We start from the raw sequence: 18,585 nt of genomic DNA on the forward strand, positions 1-18,585 counted from the left end.
TGACGCAATCAGAGCTCACTATAACACTGACCTCCTGGGCTCAAGGGATCCTCCCAGCTGTCCTTCCAAGTAGCTGGGACTACAGGCACGTGTCACCAAGCCTGGCCTGACTGTAACAATATTAAGAGGCAGGGCCCCTAAGAGGTAATGGGGTCACGAGGGCTCTGTATGAATGAATGGATTAATGGGTTGTCGAGGGCCAGTTAGTCATCACAAGAGAGGGTCTGTATTAGGGTCAGTTTTGGGGTCTCTCGTGAGCCTCTCTCACCATGTGATGCTTTTTTTTTTTTGAGATGGCATCTCACTCTGTCGCGCAGGCTGGAGTGCAGTGGCACAATCTTGGCTTGCTGCAACCTCCGCCCTTCTGGGTTTAAGTGATTCTCCTGCCTCAGCCTCCTGAGTAGCTGGGATTACAGGCATGTGCCACCATGCTGGCTAATTTTTGAATTTTTAGTAGAGACAAGGTTTCACCATGTTGGCCAGGCTGGTCTTAAACTCCTGGCTCCAAGTAATCTACCTGCCTCGGCCTCCCAAAGTGCTGAGATTACAGGCGTGAGCCCCTGCGACCCGCCTGGTTTTGTGTTTTTCAGACAGGCTCTGTCTCTGTCTCCCAGGCTGGAGCAGAGTAGCACAATCTCAGCTCACTGCAACCTTCACCTCCCAGGCGCAAGCGATCCTCCCACCTCAGCCTCCCAAGTAGTTGGGACCACGGGCTCATGCCACCACACCCGGCTATTTCATTTTGTATTTTTGGCAGAGATGGGCTTTGGTCATGTTGCCCAGGCTGGTCTTGAACTCCTGAGTTCAAGCAATCCACCTGCCCCTGCCTCCCAAAGTGCTGGATTACAGTTGTGAGCCACTGTGCCTGGCACATTTGTGTTGTTTGGAGCCACCTGGGTCACACTACTTTGTGATGGCAGCCCCAGGACACGAACACACCACCTCTCCAGATGGGCGTGGTTACCCCCTTCTCTGCTTCTGTTGGAGAACTGGGCTCCCCTCCCTTGCCAGTCCTTAGACACTGGGCTCCTTGCCTGACTGTCCCCTGCTTAAATATCCACTTAAAGCCTCTTCTTTCAGGAAGGCTGCCCTGACCACCCCAGCCCACACATCTCTGCCCCCACTCCACGGCCCCCAGCTGCTGGTACTGCCTGGGGTAGCCCGTGGCCACTCTGCCGTGGGCTGCGTGAACACTAAGGTCCTGGTCCTTTGCAGCTTACATGTCACTTTCTCCTTCATTGATTTATGAGACCCTCCTACCGACCTGGGATGCTGATGGCCCACCGTGAGTCAGTGGCAGAGACAGGGCTTGAACCCAGGTCTGTCTGCCCCCGGACTCTGGGCTTTTCCCTACGGGCTGCTGATCCCACCTCCATCTCAAATTGAAGTTAGGGAGGCACTACCCAGGGGCCTCCAGTTCCGGGAAGGCCCCAAGGCTGGGAGTGGGTGGGCTCCTGCTGCCTCCCTGACACCCAGCCGCGTGGGGCCCTGCTGCTCACCTCTCGGACCAGGCAGTTGTGGGAGTTGAGGTCTCGGTGGATAATGCTCATGGAGTGGAGGTAGGCCTGGGGGCAGGGACACAGGGGTCAGGGGGCATCTGTGCGGAGGGACCCCAGCCCATTCTGGCCCCCCCAAGAACGCCCTCCGCTCCCACCCCAATCAGCCTGGTTGGGGCGATTCTTCCTACTCTCCCACTGGCCCCCTCTGCCCTCTGTTTTTTTTTTCTTTTGGGATGGAGTCTCGCTCTGCCTCCCAGGCTGGAGTACAATGGCGTGATCTCGGCTCACTGCAACCTCCGCCTCCCCAATTCTAGCGATTCTCCTACCTCAGCCTCCCGAATAGCTGGGATTACAGACGTGTGTCACCAAGCCAGGCTAATTTTGTATTTTTAATAGAGACGGGGTTTCTCCATGTTGGCCAGGATGGTCTTGAACTCCCTACCTCAGGTGATCCACCTGCCTCAGCCTCCCAAAGTGCTGGGATTACAGGCGTCAGACACTGTGCCCGGTCCCCCTCTGCCCTCTTTCAAAGCTTCTTTGTGAGTTATTTTATTTTATTATTTTTTAAAATTATTATTATTTTTTTTAAGATGGGGTTTCACCATGATGGCCAGGCTGGTCTTGAACTTCTGACCTCAGGTGATCCACCCACCTCGGCCTCCCAAGGTGCTAGGATTACAGGCGTGAGCCACTGTGCCTGGCCGTTTGTGAGTTTTGTTTGCAAATTCCTGGTGGTATTAGGAATGGAGTTGGAACACCTGGCTCACTCACCATTCCCGACGCGATGTCCTTGGCAAAGCTCACTCTCTGGCTCCAGGGGTATTGGCTGTCCTGGAATAGAAAAGGAATGGCCAGGATGTGGCTGGCGGGGGCTCGGTGGCAGGGATGGTTGCACGAGAGAGAGGCAGGAAGGGGCAAGTGTCCTAGAGGGTCCTATGGGCTCCCTGACACCCAATTTCTTTTTTTTTTTGAGACAGAGTCTCGCTCTGTCGCCAGGCGGAATGCAGTGTCGCCATCTTGGCTCACTGCAACCTCTGTGTCCTGAGTTCAAGCAATTCTCCTGCCTCAGCCTCCTGAGTAGCTGGGATTACAGGCACCCACACCATGCCCCGCTAATTTTTGTATTTTTTAGTAGGGACGGGGTTTCACCATGTTGGCCAGGATGGTCTCAAAATCCTGACCTCATAATCCACCCGCCTCGCCTCCCAAAGTGCTGGGATTACAGGCATGAGCCACCGTGTTGGGCCCGAGCTCTTTATTTATAAAGATGGATTTGTGATTTTATCCATATCCTTAAGAAAAGTTCTGAATGTTATTCTGGTTTTTGAGATAGGGTCATGCTCTGTGGCCCAGGTTGGAGTGCAGCCTCGAACTCCTGGCCTCAAGTGATCCTCTCGCCTTGGTCTCTCAAAGCGCTGGGATAACAGGTGTGCGCCATCGTACCTGGCCTTTCCCAACTTTACGTGGAGTTTGTCGCTCCCCTATGTAATCGGAATCAGGGTTGAGGGCCCTGAGACCCCTGTGGCTGCCTCCCGGTGAAGAGATGAGACTGAGGCCCAGAGAGGGAGCCGCCGTGCCTGGGGCCGCACAGCAGGGGTGGCTGGCTCTGCCCGGGACTCACCATGCTCTTGATGATGTCCCGGAGCGTGCCCCCCTTGATGTACTCAGTGATGAAGTTGAGCCGCTTGTCCTTGTAGAGCACCCCGATGAACTTGAGCACATTGGGGTGCTCCAGGCATCGCATGACCTTCACCTGATGGGGCACAAGCAGGATGGGCCCAGGCTCTGTGGGGTCTGAGCTGGGTCTGCTTCTCCCCGCTCCATCCCCCCGGGGTCGGCAGATGGTCTCAAACATGACGAAACCCAGCTTCCCTCTCCTGCCTCTGCCACACCCGGCAGCTGCTGTGCGCTCTGCTTCAGCTGCCTCTACCCACAGCAATGCTCTTATTCCCAGTCCCCTCCCTGAAATTACGATTTTTTTTTTGAGAAGTCTCTCTCTGTCACCCAGGCTGGAGTGCAGTGGCGCAATCTTGGCTCCCTGCAACCTCTGCTTCCCGAGTTCAAGCGATTCTCCTGCCTCAGCCTCCTGAGTAGCTGGGATTATAGGCGCCCACCACCACCACGCCCAGCTAATTTTTGTATTTTTAGTAGAGAAGGGGTTTCGCCATGTTGGCCAGGCTGGTTTCAAACTCCTGACCTCAGGTGATCTGCCCCCTCCGCCTCCGAAAGAGCTGGGGTTACAGGCTTGAGCCACTGCTCCCGGCCCATGGAGTTACTTTCTTTCTTTTGGAGACAGGGTCTTGCCTTGTTGCCCAGGCTGGAGTGCAGTGGTGCGATCACTGCAGCCTCCAACTCCTGGGCTCAAGCGATCCTCCCACCTCAGCCTCCCAAGCAGCTGGGATGACAGGTGCGTATCACCAACCTCAGCTAATTTAAAGTGTTTTTGTAGAGATGGGATCTTGCTATGTTGTCCAGGTTGGTCTCAAAGTATCTTCCCACCTTGGCCTCCCAAAGTGCTGGGATTACAGGCATGAGACACTCTGCCTGGCCTGCTCTCTCTTCTTTCAATGCGTCCCAGAGCCTTTTCCTGATCTATTGCATGGGGCAGGGGTGAGGAGCTGGAAGTCCCTCTGGAGGGAAGAGGGTATCCCGCTCACTGACCTCCTTGAGGAACGTCCTCTGCGTCTCCTCATCGAACCGGATTAGCTCCTTCATCACCATCACCTCACCTGTCTCACGGTGTGTCACCTGCGTGTGAGACACAGAGGTGTGAAGACAGAGGCTCTGCTGTAAGCCTGCCTCCTAGGAAGCCCCATCTCCACCCCAGGACTGCAGGGAGGCGTGCAGATGGCTTGTTCATACTCTAGGCTGCTCAGGGGATGTTCCCAGACACCCAGGCAGATGGGATGCATTCATCCCTTTTTGCTTTTGTTTTTTTTTTTTGAGACGGAGTCTTGCTCTGTTGCTCAGGCTGGAGTGCAATGGTGATATTGGGTCACCGCAACCTCCGCCTCCAGGGTTCACGTGATTCTCCTGCCTCAGCCTCCTGAGTAGCTGGGATTACAGGCATGCGCGACCACGCCCAGCTAATTTTCTATTTTTAGTAGAGACGGGATTTCTCCATGCTGGTCAGGCTGGTCTCCAACTCCCGACCTCAGGTGATCCGACCACCTTGGCCTCCTAAAGTGCTGGGATTACAGGCTTAAGCCACCGTGCCTGGCCTTTTTTTTTTTTTTTTTTTTGAGATGGGGTCTTGCTCTGTTGCCCAGGCTGGAGTGTAGTGGTATGATCATAGCTCACTGCTGGCCTGAACTCCTGCCTCACAATCCTCCTGCCTAAGCCTCCTGAGTTGCTGGGACTACAGGCAGGCGCCATCATACCGAATTAATTTTTAAATGTTTTCTAGAGATAAGGTCAAAGCTGGTCTTGAATTCCTGGGCTCAAGCGATTTTGCAGGCTCAGTCTCTCACAGGGCTGGGATTACAGGGATAAACTCCTGCGCCAGGCGAGGGGCCACCTTTCAATGATGTCCTGCACATAAGGTCTCTGTCGACCTGTAGGAGGTCCCATGCTCCTAATTAGCTCCAGGAGGCCACGGTGGTGGAGAGGGCACTGGCCACGGAGTCTAGAAGCCAGATACCCCTTCCACTGAGTGTCCACAGACTGGGGAGGAGGGAGGAAGACGGAGGGCTCCCACCCAGACGGTCCCCTGAGATGCCACCATGCTCTGTACCTTGATGGCTTGGCCGAAGCAGCCCTTGCCGAGCACCTCCCCGTGGATAAGGTCCGACGGCCGGAAGATGCGGTGTGGCCGGCAGACCACGCGGAGGGACTCAGAGCGACCCAGGTCCTTGCGCTGGGAGGCCGGGGATCCCAGTGAGCTGGCACCCGGAGACCTGTCGATGCTGCAGCTCCTCCTGGGGGGCACACATGGGCGCCTGGTGCCACTGGGGGATGGGTGGCACCCACCCAAGGCCCTGCCCCTTCCTCCTCCTGCCTGCCCCTGTCCATGCCAGTGCATACCGTCACCCCCTGCTTTGGAAGGACCTGCCTGGGACAGTCCAAAGTCTGCCCATCCCAGCGTCTTGGCTCTTCCTGGCTCTGGTGGCAACCCCCAGCTTCCCCTAAACCCTCAGATCCCGCTCTGTCATCCTTTTTTTTTTTTTTGAGACACTGTCTCGCTCTGTTGCCCAGGCTGGAGTGCAGTGGCACAGCCTCGGCTCACTGCAACCTCCGCCTCCTGGGTTCAAGTGATTCTCCTGCCTCAGCCTCCCGAGTTGCTGGGACTACAGGCACCTGCCACCAAGCCTGGCTATTTTTGTATTTTCAGTAGAAATGGGGTTTCACTATGTTGGCCAGACTGGTCTTGAACTCCTGACCACAAGTGATCCACCTGCCTCGGCCTCCTAAAGTGCTGGGATTATAGTCATGAGCTACCTCACCTGGCCCCACCTCCTTCCCCTTTTAAAATTTGTTTCCTTTTTTTTTCCTGAGACTGGGTCTTGTTTTGTCACCCAGGCTGGAAAGCAGTAGCATGATCACAGCCCACTGCAGCCTCCACCTCCCTGGCTCAAGCCTGGGCTGCGTTTGTGCAGGCCTGGCTGCCCCACCCAGGTCCCACGGCCCCTGAGCCCAGCAGGAATGAAAGCACCCTGTGAACTGAGGAGCAGGCTGACTTACAAGACAGGCTTCTGCCGAGTGGAGCTGCCCACCTCCCCGCTAGGTGTGTGAATCGGAGAGCTCAGGGGGCTGGTCTCAGACCCCGTCCCATGGCCCAGTGTATCGTGAGGGTCGTGCTCGAGGGTCAGCTGGAGCAGGCGGCTGGTTTCCTGAATCAGCAGGTCAATCTGGGAACAGCAGGCATGTGAACGGGGTTGGGGTGGAGGGGGGCTAGGCATAAAGGCACCACCTCCCATCCTGCCCCCCAGACTCAGGACCATACCTCGTCCAGGGGCACATTTCGGATGGGTGTGCCATTGATTTCTAAGATCCGGTCTCCGACATGGATGGAATTTTTCACATCTGGGCTCATGTAGCCGGGATCCACTCTGTGGGTAGGTCAGGGGTCAGGTCAGTTCCCGCTTGTCTCTCTGAGCCCCAATAGGAAACCAAGGCCAAGGGGACCAGATCCGGGGTGAGCAGGCAGAGGATTCTACCTCGTGTGACTGGGAGGTAGCAGGTGGCTAGGACACCGAGTTCTGGTTTCAGGGGATGCATTCTGTAATCGATTACTGATGTCTGCCACAGGTGTGAGCTGGAGAAACGTGGTCACCCACATGAGATGCTCAGCTGCTCCCATTCAGTGGACCATTGTCTCCACCCTCGGGGGACAGATCTATCCTGCCAACTCCCAGGTATGCTTGGTCTCGATTTTTGTTTTGTTTTTTCCCGGAGACAGAATCTCACTCTGTTGCCCAGGGTGGAGGGCAGTGCCACGATCTGGGCTCACAGCAGCCTCCACTTCCCGAGTTCAAGTGATTCTTGTACCTCAGCCTCCTGAGTAGCTGGGATTACAGGTGCACGCCACCATGCCCAGCTAATTTTTTGTATTTTTATCAGAGACGGGCTTTCACCATGTTTTCCAGGCTGGTTTTGAACTCCTGAGCTCAGGCAATCTGTCTGCCTCGGCCTCCCAAAGTGCTAAGACTGGCTGGGTGTGGTGGTTCACACCTGTAATCCCAACACTTTGGGAGGCCGAGGCGGGTGGATCACCTGAGGTCAGGAGTTTGAGACCAGCCTGCTCAACATGGGGAAACCGTGTCTCTACTAAAAATACAAAAATTACCTGGGAGTGGTGGTGCGTGCCTGTAGTCCCAGCTACTTGGGACGCTGAGGCAGGAGAATCACTTGAACCTGGGAGGTGGAGGTTGCAATGAGTCAAGATTGTGCCAGTGTACTCCAGCCTGGGTGACAGAGCAAGACTCTGTCTCAAAAAGAAAAGCAAAGCAAAGTGCTAGGATTACAGACACGAGCTACTGCACCTGGTGTGCCTGGTATGTTTGGGGAAGAGTGCCTTAGGTCCTAAAAGGTCCCAGATTAGTGGCTTCCTATCTGACTCCCAAACTCGCCCTGCAAGAGGAAGCCAAGCTCCTATGGGCCCTGCATTGCAGGAGGCAGCTGGCAGCTTCCCCTGAGCCACAGTTAATTGTGGGGTGAAGACAGCACAGAGACACTAGAGGCAGTTGCCCATAAGCAAACTCACAAAAAGACCAATTTACCAAATTTACCTCCTTCTTTTAACTCTTCGGTGTTAGGGACATGGTTTTCATTTTGCCTCATAGAAGCTTTTTTAAAAAAATTTATTTTTTTTTTAATTTTTAAATTTTTTTATTTTTTATTTATTTTTATTTTTTATTTATTTTTTTTTGAGACGGAGTTTCGCTCTTATTACCCAGGCTGGAGTGCAATGGCGCGATCTCGGCTCACCGCAACCTCTGCCTCCTGGGTTCAGGCAATTCTCCTGCCTCAGCCTCCTGAGTCGCTGGGATTACAGGCACGCGCCACCATGCCCAGCTAATTTTTTTTGTATTTTTAGTAGAGGCGGGGTTTCACCATGTTGACCAGGATGGTCTCGATCTCTTGACCTCGTGATCCACCCGCCTCGGCCTCCCAAAGTGCTGGGGATTACAGGCTTGAGCCACCGCGCCCGGCCTAATTTTTTTATTTTTAAGATGGGGTTTCACCATGATGGCCAGGCTGGTTTTGAACTCCTGACCTCAGGTGATCCACCCACCTCGGCCTCCCAAAGTGTTACGATTATAGGCGTGAGCCACTGCGCCCGGCTCATAAAAGCTTTTTAGGGGATGTTCACTTTGTCTTTGCCCTAGGTCCTGGAGATGGGAAAGGGAATAGGAGTAAGGCAGAGAGGAGACTGAGAGCTTTAAGAAAAACAAGGCCAGGCATGGTGGCTCACACCTGGAATCCCAGCACTTTGGGAGGCCAAGGTGGGAGGATCGCTTGAGACCAGGGGTTTGAGACCAGCCTGGGCAGCATAGTGAGACCCCATCTCTATGAAATTTTTTTGAAAAAATTAGCTGGACATGGTGGGGGTAATCTTGTAATCCCAGCTATTTGAGAGGCTGAGGTGGGAGGATCACTTGAGGCCAGGAGTTTGAGACCAGCCTGGGGAAAACAGTGAGACTTCATCGTTTCAAAAAAAATAAAAAATTAGCCAGGCATGGTGGTGCTGCCTATGGCTCCAGCTACTCGAGAGGCTGAGGCGGGAGGATCGCTTGAGCTCATCAGGTCAAGGCTGCAGTGAGCTATGATCTTGTCACTGAACTCCAGCCTGGGCAGCACAGCGAGACCCCATCTCAAACAAACAAGCAAGCAAACAAAAAGACTATTCTCACATTGGGGAGAAGCTCTTCCTTACAGTAGAAAATCGGCTAATAAATGCAGAAGGAAGAACAGAGACAGAAATTCAGAATTTTGTAGCCACCCTAGTAACGATCGCTTCAGGCAGGAATCATCAATAGATGCTAAAATCATTGGGTGAAGGCTTTCTGGGAACAGGATATTTACAGACTCAAATCTCACAAATGGTTTATTGACGAGAAAGGGAAAAAAATCCTTACAGCAGAGAGAAAACAAGTGATCAAAGCTAACATCCTCAGCAAAGGGCACACTGACATCATATGTCTCCCGGCCAGATCCACTCGGAAGGACAAAGCATCGCTTATCCAGTATCAGGCCAAACACGCAGAGCCTGATTCACTAAGAGGAAACATCAGTCAAACCCAGACGCAAGGGTGGGTGCGGTGGCTCACGTCTGTAATCCCAGCACTTTGGGAGGCTGAGGCAGGAGGATCACTAGAGCCCAGGAGTCCGAGACCAGCCTGGCCAACACAGTGAGACCCTGTCTCTCTTTAAAAAAAAAAAAAAAAAAGGCAGAGTATCTCCCACATAAAAAAAAAAAAATTAAAAAAAAAAAAAAAAAAAAAAAAAAAAAGACTGGCCTGTATGATTCAAAAATGTCACGGCTGTGAAGGGCAATGAAAGGCTGAGGAAATGGCCGGGCGCAGTGGCTCATGCCTACAATCCCAGCATTTTGGGAGGCTGAGGTGGCCTGTTTATATTTGTACATATCCATATATGCGCATGTTGTTATTTCTTGTTTGGGAGTAAGCTGCAGGCATCATTGACTTCCCCACAAATGTGCTAGACATTCTCAAAACAAGGGCTTTCCTTTTTGGAGGCAGAGTATCACTCTGTCACCCAGGCTGGAGTGCAGTGGCGCGATCACAGCTCACTGCAGCCTCAACCTCCTGGGCTCAAGTGATCCTCCCACCTCAGCCTCCCGAATAGCTGGGACTACAGGCACGGGCCACCACACCTCCCAGGCATTCTGTTACATAATTATCAATTGTATCTTATAGTACAATGATCACATTTAGGAAATTTAACATTGATTGCATTATCTAATACACAGACCATATTCAAATTTTCCCAGTTGTCTCTATACTGAACTACTGAACTGTCCTTTAAAGCAGTCTCCCCCTGATCCACCATCCAGTCCATGATCCACATTGCATTTAATCTTCATGTGTCATCAGTATCTTTTTTTTTCTTTTGAGGCAGAGTTTTGCTCTTGTTGCCCAGGCTGGAGTGCAATGGTGCAGTCTCGGCTCACTGCAACCTCTGCCTCCCGGGTTCAAGTGATTCTCCTTCCTCAGCCTCCCGAGTAGCTGGGATTACAGGCATGTGCCACCATACCCGGCTAATTTTATTTTTTAGTAGAGTCGGGTTTTCTCCATGTTGGTCAGGCTGGTCTCGAACTCCTGACCTCAGGTTATCTGCCCACCTTGTCTTCCCAAAGTGCTGGGATTCCAGGTGGGAGCCACTGTGCCCGGCCAAGTATCTTTTAATCTGTAACAATCCCTCAGCCTTTTTTTTTTTTTTGCTGGGGGTGGACAGAGTCTGCACTCTTAACTCTGTCACCCAAGCTAGAGTGCAGTGGTGAGATCTTGGCTCACTGCAACCTCTGCCTCCTGGGCTTAAGTGATTCTCCTGTCTCAGCCTCCCACGTAGCTGAGATGACAGGTGTGCACCATCACGCACGCCTAATTTTTGTGTTTTTAATAGAGACGGAGTTTCACCATGTTGCCCAGGCGGGTCTCAAAGTCCTGACCTCAAATGATTACTCCTGTAATCTTAGCACTTTGGGAAGCCAATGTGGGAGGATCGCTTAAGCCCAGGAGTTTGAGACCCGCCTGGGCAACATGACAAGACTCAGTCTCTACAAAAAATTTAAAAATTGGCTGGGGGCCGGGCGCGGTGGCTCAAGCCTGTAATCCCAGCACTTTGGGAGGCCGAGGCGGGTGGATCACGAGGTCAAGAGATCGAGACCATCCTGGTCAACATGGTGAAACCCCGTCTCTATTAAAAAAATACAAAAAATTAGCTGGGCATGGTGGTGCGTGCCTGTAATCCCAGCTACTCGGGAGGCTGAGGCAGGAGAATTGCCTGAACCCAGGAGGCGGAGGCTGCGGTGAGCCGAGATTGCGCCATTGCACTCCAGCCTGGGAAAAAAGACCAAACCCCCGTTTAAAAAAAAAAAAAAAAAAAAAAATTGGCTGGGTGTGGTGGTGTGTGCCTGTAGTCCCACTTACTCAGGAGGCTGAGGTGAGAGGACGGCTTGAGCACAGGAGTTTGAGGCTGCAGTGAGCTATGATCATGCCACTGCACTCCAGCCTATATGACAAGAGCAAGACCCTGTCTCAAAAAAAAAATTATATATACATATCATACACATATATATATTCCGTAGAATTTCATATCCTCTCCCTTGGTTTGCTAAAGCAGCAGGTGGCCGGGATAAATTAGACTTTTCTTAAAACGCTGCTATACACAAAATCAAAGCGGTCAACTAAAACCAGTTTAAAACAAACAAGTAAATCTTTGGCAAATTAGATTCCTTCCGGGAAGGGTGTGGCTCTTTGCAGAAATTACTGGGATGTTCCAGATGTTGGCTGGGCAGAATGCTTACCCAGTGAGACAGACAGGGAGGAGACGTCATTAACTCTCTTCCTTATTTTTATTTTAGAGACAGGTCTTGCTCTGTCGCCCAGGTTGGAGTGCAGTGGCACCATCAGAGCTCCCTGCAGCCTCCACCTCCTGGGCTCAAGCAATTCTCCCATTCAGCCGTCTGAAGAGGCTGAGATTACAGGCATGAGCTGCTGCACCCAGCTGACTTGTCTTCATTTCTTTTTTTTTCTTTTTGAGATGGAGTCTCACTCTGTCACCCAGGCTGGAGTGCTGTGGTGTGATCTTGGCTCACTGCAGCCTCTGCCTCCAGGGTTCAAGCGATTCTCATGCCTCATCCTCCCGAGCAGCTGGGATTACAGATGTGCACCACCATGCCCAGCTAATTATTGTATTTTTAGTAGAGACTGGGTTTCACCATATTGGCCAGGCTGGGCTCGAACTCCTGACTTTGTGATCTGCCCGCCTAGGCCTCCCAAAGTGCTGGGATTTCAGGTGTGAGCCACCGCACCTGGCTGGCTGTCTTCATTTCTAAAATTCTGCCTGGATTTCAGGGATCAGTGGCAGCCTCTGACCCTGTGGGGACCTCCCTTGGCCCTCTGGTAAGAGCTGTTAGTCTGGGATTTCCCTCATCTCCTTCTCCAGGTGTCTGCTCACTTGTGTACATAAAGCAGCTGCTGGCTTGGCTGATGTCAGGGTGGGGATGGAGACACACATTCAAGCCCAGCATCTTTTTCTGTCCCCAGGGCCACCTTCACACCTCACCAGTGCCTGTGCAGGGCCGGGCACCTGCCAGATGTACAAGGAACACTCACTGCATCAAATGAAATCGAGCACTTGGGCTGGGCGCGGTAGCTCACACCTGTAATCCCAGAACTTTGGGAGGGAGAGGAGGGAGGATCACTTGAGCCTAGGAGTTTGAGACCAGCCTGGGCAACATGGTGAAACCCTGTCTTTACTAAAAATACAAAAATTAGCCAGGCGTAGTCGCCTGTAGTCCCAGCTACTTGGGAGGCTGAGGTGCAAGAATTGCTTAAACCTGCGAGGTAGAGGTTGCAGTGAGCCGATATCACACCACTGCACCCCAGCCCGGGCAACAGAGCGAGACTCTGTCTCAAAAAAAAACAAAAGTGAGCAATTGCCCCAAAGTGGAACGACTGCATGCTACTTCTCAAGATGTCAATAAAGGCTCAGCAGAAATCTTAGAAGGCTCCAAGGTATCTAAGCAGACCCCCAAAGCCCAGAGAGAAAGGGGATGCCCAGAGTCACGCAGTAATCTAATTTTTACTGGCCCTGCCCCACTTTATTTTGAGACGGGGTTTTGCTCCATTGCCCGGGATGGAATGCAGTGGCCAATAGCTCACTGTAGTCACGATTTAAACTAGGCTCAAGAGATCCTCTCACCTCAGCCTCCCAAGTAGCTGTGACTACAATGTTGCCCAGATTAGTCTCGAACTCCTGGCCTCAAGGGATCCTCCCATCTCAGCCTCCCAAAGTCCTGCGATTACAGGTGTGAGCAACCATGCCCAGCCTTCATGTGTTCAGTGATTTAACCATACTGTTAATTTTCCTTTTCTTTTTTTTTGTAGAGATGGGAGGGTGGTCTCGCTATGTTGCCCAAGCTGGTCTCGAACTTCTGGCCTTAAGTGATCCTCCTGCTTTGGCCTCCCAAAGTGCTGGGATTACAGGTCTGAGTTACTGCACCCAGCCTTTTCACTCATTCCTGACTTGCTTCCTCTTTCTTGTTGGATCAGATATTAACTAAAGAAAATGTCTTTTCATTTTGTGTGTGGGTTATTTTTTATTTTATTTTTTTTTGAGACAATTTCATTCTTGTTGCCCAGGCTGCAGTGCAATGGCACAGTCTGGGCTCATTGCAACCTCCACCTCCTGGGCTCAAGTGATTCTCCTGCCTCAGCCTCCCAAGTAGGTGGGACTACAGGCACACACCACCACACCCGGCTCGTTTTGTATTTTTAGTAGAGATGGGGTTTCAACAAGCTGCCCAGGCTGGTCTAGAACTCCTGACCTCAGGTGATCCACCCACCTCGGCCTCCCAAAGTGCTGGGATTACAGGTGTGAGCCACCACACCTGGCTGAAAATGTCTTTTTATTGTATGTGGCATTTGTAATGGTACTGAGAGGAATGATTGGGCCAGGAATCTGGTAAACCAGGTTGTCAGAGCTGCGCCCCATCTGCACCAAACACTCGCCCATTCATTTTCAGGGCCCCCCGTGCCAGAGTCCGCCACCACATCAATGGCCATGGCCACACCGGGTGCAGCCTCGGCAGGCTGGCCACTTACCCCTGCACACGGACGGTGTGTGAGTGCTCCGTGCTGCAGCCTGGTGGGCTGTGTGGGGGGTCGATGGAGACTGAAAGTCCACGCTTGCCATGAGATGAGGCTGGGATGGACACGAGGGTGACAGTGTGGGGCAGGTGGGAGCCAGGGGAGTCGGGGGTCAGCACAGTCTGGTAGTAGCAGTGTCCGCTGCAAGAGCCATCAGGGGTGGGAAGAAGACAGTGTCAAGGGTGTCAGCAATTTCAGCATCCCTGCAGCCCCCAGCCCCAGGCTCTTCCGCCACCTGCTTCCTTTTTTTTTTTTCCTGAGACGGAGTCTTGCTCTGTGGGTCATACCACTGTACCCCAGCCTGGGCGACAGAGTGAGACTCCATCTCAAAAGAAAAAGAGAGCTAGGTCAGGCACAGTGGCTTACGCCTGTAATCCCAGCACTTTGGGAGGCCGATGTCGGTGGATCACAAGGTCAGGAGATCAAGTCCATCGTGGCCAACAGGGTGAAACCCCGTCTCTACTAAAAATACACAAATCAGCTGGGCATGGTGGTGCATGCCCATAATCCTGGCTACTCAGGAGGCTGTGGCAGGAGAATTGCTTGAACCAGGGAGGCTGCAGTGAGCTAAGATCACACAACTGCACTCTAGCCTGGCGACACAGGGAAACCGTCTCAAAAGGGGAAAAAAAAAAAAAAAAAAGCTAGCAATTGCCCAAAAGTAGTGGTGCGATCTTGGCTCACTGCCACCTCCGCCTCCTGGGTTCAAGCGATTCTCCTGCCTCAGCCTCCCGAGTAGCTGGGACTACAGGCACTTGCCACCACGCCTGGCTAATCTTATATTTAGAGACGGGGTTTCACCATGTTGGCCAGGCTGGTCTCAAACTCCAGACCTCAGGTGATCCGCCCGCCTCGGCCTCCCAAAGTGCTGGGATGACAGGCGCGAGCCACCGCGCCCGGCCCGCTTTCTTTTCTTTCACGCCTCCTACGGAGCCGGGGGCAAGAACTGTGCATGCCTAGCCAGCCCTCATCCCTCTGAGTCATTCCGGGCCCGTCTACTCGCTGTGATCTTGTAAGGCGGCCAGGACAAGGCCTGAGGATACATTCAGTTCAGGAGGAAGTCATTAAAGGCCCATCTGGGATCAAGCCACGCTGTCCTCTAATCCAGCTTGATCAGTGTTGTGTAAGAAAGAATCTGTGTTTTGTCCTGATTCCTGGGAGGACGACTCTAAGTCCTTGGAATGGGATATCTTTGTTATTCATGAGCCCCTCGGACTATTCCTGAGTTGATGCTCATGAGATGACTCAGATGAGGCTGGTCCCCTCAAAGTGATCTGAAGAGGACTGCAGTTTTCGGCCAGCCTGACCTCCACGGACAAGGCCTGGAGACTAAGTTTGATCAATGACTCAATCAGCCATGATGACTTAAAGAAGCCCCAATACAAACTCTGGCTGCTGAAGCCCAGGGAAGCTCCCTGGTTGGTGACCATAGTGATGTGCTAGGGGACGCGAGGGAGATGCTTCATTTGGCTGGACCTAAGCTATATCCTTTATAATAAAACCGGAATCCTAAATGGAGGCTTTCAGGAGTTCTGTGAGTCTATGAGCAAATGATCACACTTGGCAGGGTCTTGGGAGTCCCTAAACTTGTAGCCAGTCAGTCAGAAGTGTGGGTGGGCTGGGGACCCCTGACCTTGCAGCTGATGTCTAAAGAGGTGATGGGTGAGGTTTCCTTCTCTCCCTTCTTCCTTTCCTTTTCTTTCTCTCCCTCCCTTCCTTTCTTCTCTTTCTCTCTCTTTTCTTTTTTTTTTTGGGTTGGAGCTCACTCTTGTTACCCAGGCTGGAGTGCAATGGCGCTATCTCAGTGGCTCACCGCAACCTCCCCCTCCCGGGTTCAAGCAATTCTCCTGCCTCAGCCTCCTGAATAGTTGGAATTACAGACATGCGCCACCACACCAGGCTAATTTTGTATTTTTAGTAGAGATGGGGTTTCACCATGTTGATCAGGCTGGTCTCGAACTCCCGACCTCAGGTGATCCGCCCTCCTTGGCCTCCCAGAGAGCTGGGATTACTGGCGTGAGCCACCGTGCCCAGACTCTCTTTCTCTCTTGCCCCACCTCCCTTCCTCTCCCTCCCTTCCTTCCTTCTCTCCTTCCTTTCCTCTCTCTCTTTTTTCTGAGATAGAGTCTCGCTCTGTTGCCTGGGCTAGAGGGCAGTGGCGCGATCTTGGCTCACTGCAACCTCTACCTCTTAGGTTCAAGTGAGTCTCCTGCCTCAGCCTCCTGAGTAACTGGGATTACAGGTGTGCCGCTAATTTTTGTATTTTTAGTAAAGACGGGGTTTCACCATCTTGGCCAGGGTGGTCTCAAACTCAATTTTTGTATTTTTAAGAGATGGGGATCCACCATGTTGGCCAGGCTGGTCTTGAACTCCTGGCCTCAAGGGATCCACCAGCCTCAGCTTCCCAGGGTGCTGGGATGACAGGCGTGAGCACCGTGCCCGGCCATCTGAGGCTCCTCCCCGCTGACTTCTGTCATTTCTCACTTGTTTCCATGCCCGGGTGTGGGAAGAGTCAGCATCCTTGCAGACCTGTGACACAGGTGGGCCCCCCAGGCTGGGGGAGGGGCCAAGGCACTCACCAGTACAGCTTGGAGTGCTCCACCAGCGTGTAGGTGTCGCCGTCGCCAATAAAGGTCCCACATGTAAGGCAGATGAAACACTCAGGGTGGTACTTCAGCTCCCCAGCCACCTGGTGTGGGGGTGAGGAGGGAACAGCCCAGCTCAGCGGCCTCTACAGCCCTCACAGATCCTCCCCGAAACACAACCACGGGGACCTGGCTGGCCAGCTGAACGCCTGGACATAGCTGCCTCTATAGACCGGGGGAGGCCCTGAGGGACACGGACAGACAGTCAGGCTCAGAAAGCAGGGGACACTCCAAGGACCAGCAAAAAAAAAGATACCAGGAGAGGCGATGATGGGAGGGAGACCTGGAGCATGAGGTCTGCTTGGACGCCCTCACCCCAGGTCAGTGTGCAAGGTGGGGGGCGCTCACCATAACCAGTCCCTTGGTGATCTGCTCCGAACACCCGTGGCAGGACTCGCCATAGCGGGCCCAGTAGTCCTTCTTGCAGAAGAGCTGTCCATCCTTCTCATAGTACTGGTGCGACAGGGAGGCACTGCAGTCACAACACCTGGGGACAGGGGCTGGGCTGAGGATGTCCACTCCCACCCTCCTCCACCACACCTGGGCCCCGGCCTTGCCTACAGGCACCTTTCTAAGAATTAGAAAACGGTCGCCGGGACCGGTGCGGCGGCTCACGCCTGTCATCCCAGCACTTTGGGAGGGGGAGGTGGGCGGATGACTTGAGGTCAGGAGTTCAAGACCAGCCTGGCCAACATGGAGAAACCCTGTCTCTACTAAAAATATAAAAAGTAGCCAGGTGTGGTGGCAAGCATCTGTAATCCCAGCTACTTGGGAGGTTGAGGCAGAATCACTTGAACTGGGGAAGTGGAGGTTGCAGTGAGCCGAAATTGTGCCACCGCACTCCAGCCTGGACAACAGAGTGAGACTCTCTCAAAAAACAACAACAAAAAAGCAGAATGCAGGAGAATCCCTAGGTGTGCAGGGTCAAGCCAGGGCTCCCCTCTTTCCTCACTAGGGGCTCTCAGGGAGGCCTGGCTGGTAGGGCCTTGAAGAGCAGATGGGGAGAAATCCCAGGCGCCGGCTGCCACAATAGCAGCGGGGGGTTAGACCTACATTCCCAGCTTTTTCCCAGCCAAGCCTCCCGGGAGATGGGGACCAGCAGCCCCGCCTAGCCAGGATGAATGAGTATAGGAATGTGGGTCTGGGCTGGGTGTGGTGGCTCATGCCTGTGACCTCAGCTCTTGTGGAGGCTGAGGTGGGAGGATCACTTGAGGCCAGAGGTTTGAGATCAGCTTTGGCAATACAGTAAGACCCCATATCTAAAAAAAAAAAATTACTGGCTAGCTCAGTGGCTCACGCCTGTAATCCCAGCGCTTTGGGAGGCTGAGGTGGGTGGATCAGGAAGTCAGGAGATTGAGACCAGCCTGGCTAACATGGTGAAACCCCATCTCTACTAAAAAAATGCAAAAAAATTATTAAAAAATTAGATGGGACTCTCAGCGCCTGTACTCTCAGCTACTAGGGAGGTTGGGGAGGGAGGGTCGCTTGAGCCCAGGAGTTCAAGGCTTCAGTGTGCTGTGATTATGTCACTGCACTCCAGCCTGGGTGACACAGCAAGACCCTCTCTCTAAAAAATAAACAGACCAGGCGCAGTGGCTCATGCCTGTAATCCCAGCACTTTGGGAGGCCGAGGTGGGCGGATCATGAGGTCAAGAGATCGAGACCATCCTGGCCAACATGGTGAAACCCCGTCTCTACTAAAAAACAAAAAACGAAAAACAAAACTTAGCTAGGTGTGGTGGCACGCACCTGTCGTCCCAACTACTCGGGAGGCTGAGGCAGGAGAATTGCTTGAACCTGGGAGGCAGAGATTGCAGGAGCTGAGATTGCGCCACTGCACTCCAGCCTAGCGACAGTGAGACTCTGTCTCAAAAAACAAAACCAAAAAACCCAAAAATAAAATAAACAAAATGTGGGTGCCCCAGTGAACCCACAGGCACACATGTGCCTGGGCTGGGTTCTGCTGTGTGCGGCATGTCTGGGTCTGGGTACAGACCCACACAGAGAACAGGCTAGAGAACCCGTCCAGCTCTGCCACTGTTTGGGTGCTATGGGTCACACAGGGACAGAAGAACCCAGGCTCTATCTAGGGCCGTCATCTAGGAG

At 52.9% G+C, this 18,585-nt stretch overlaps 1 protein-coding gene across 2 annotated transcripts in view; it reads right to left on the reverse strand.

The window, feature by feature from the left end:
* LIMK1 (LIM domain kinase 1) overlaps positions 1-18,585 on the reverse strand; it is a 39,490-nt gene that overhangs the window by 3,916 nt on the left and 16,989 nt on the right. For both annotated transcript variants that reach the window (XM_032254940.1, XM_032254941.1), the window contains 10 exons: positions 16,828-16,966; positions 16,414-16,523; positions 13,790-13,975; positions 6,442-6,547; positions 6,180-6,346; positions 5,233-5,416; positions 4,161-4,247; positions 3,121-3,252; positions 2,271-2,330; positions 1,500-1,565 (listed from right to left, as the gene is read on the reverse strand). In XM_032254940.1, coding sequence (XP_032110831.1) covers positions 1,500-1,565; positions 2,271-2,330; positions 3,121-3,252; positions 4,161-4,247; positions 5,233-5,416; positions 6,180-6,346; positions 6,442-6,547; positions 13,790-13,975; positions 16,414-16,523; positions 16,828-16,966 — 1,237 coding nt within the window. The remainder of the gene's footprint in view (positions 1-1,499; positions 1,566-2,270; positions 2,331-3,120; positions 3,253-4,160; positions 4,248-5,232; positions 5,417-6,179; positions 6,347-6,441; positions 6,548-13,789; positions 13,976-16,413; positions 16,524-16,827; positions 16,967-18,585) is intronic.

This window comes from Sapajus apella, unplaced genomic scaffold, assembly GCF_009761245.1.
Source record: "Sapajus apella isolate SASKATOON/1434 unplaced genomic scaffold, GSC_monkey_1.0 scaffold88, whole genome shotgun sequence".
NCBI lineage: Eukaryota > Metazoa > Chordata > Mammalia > Primates > Cebidae > Sapajus > Sapajus apella.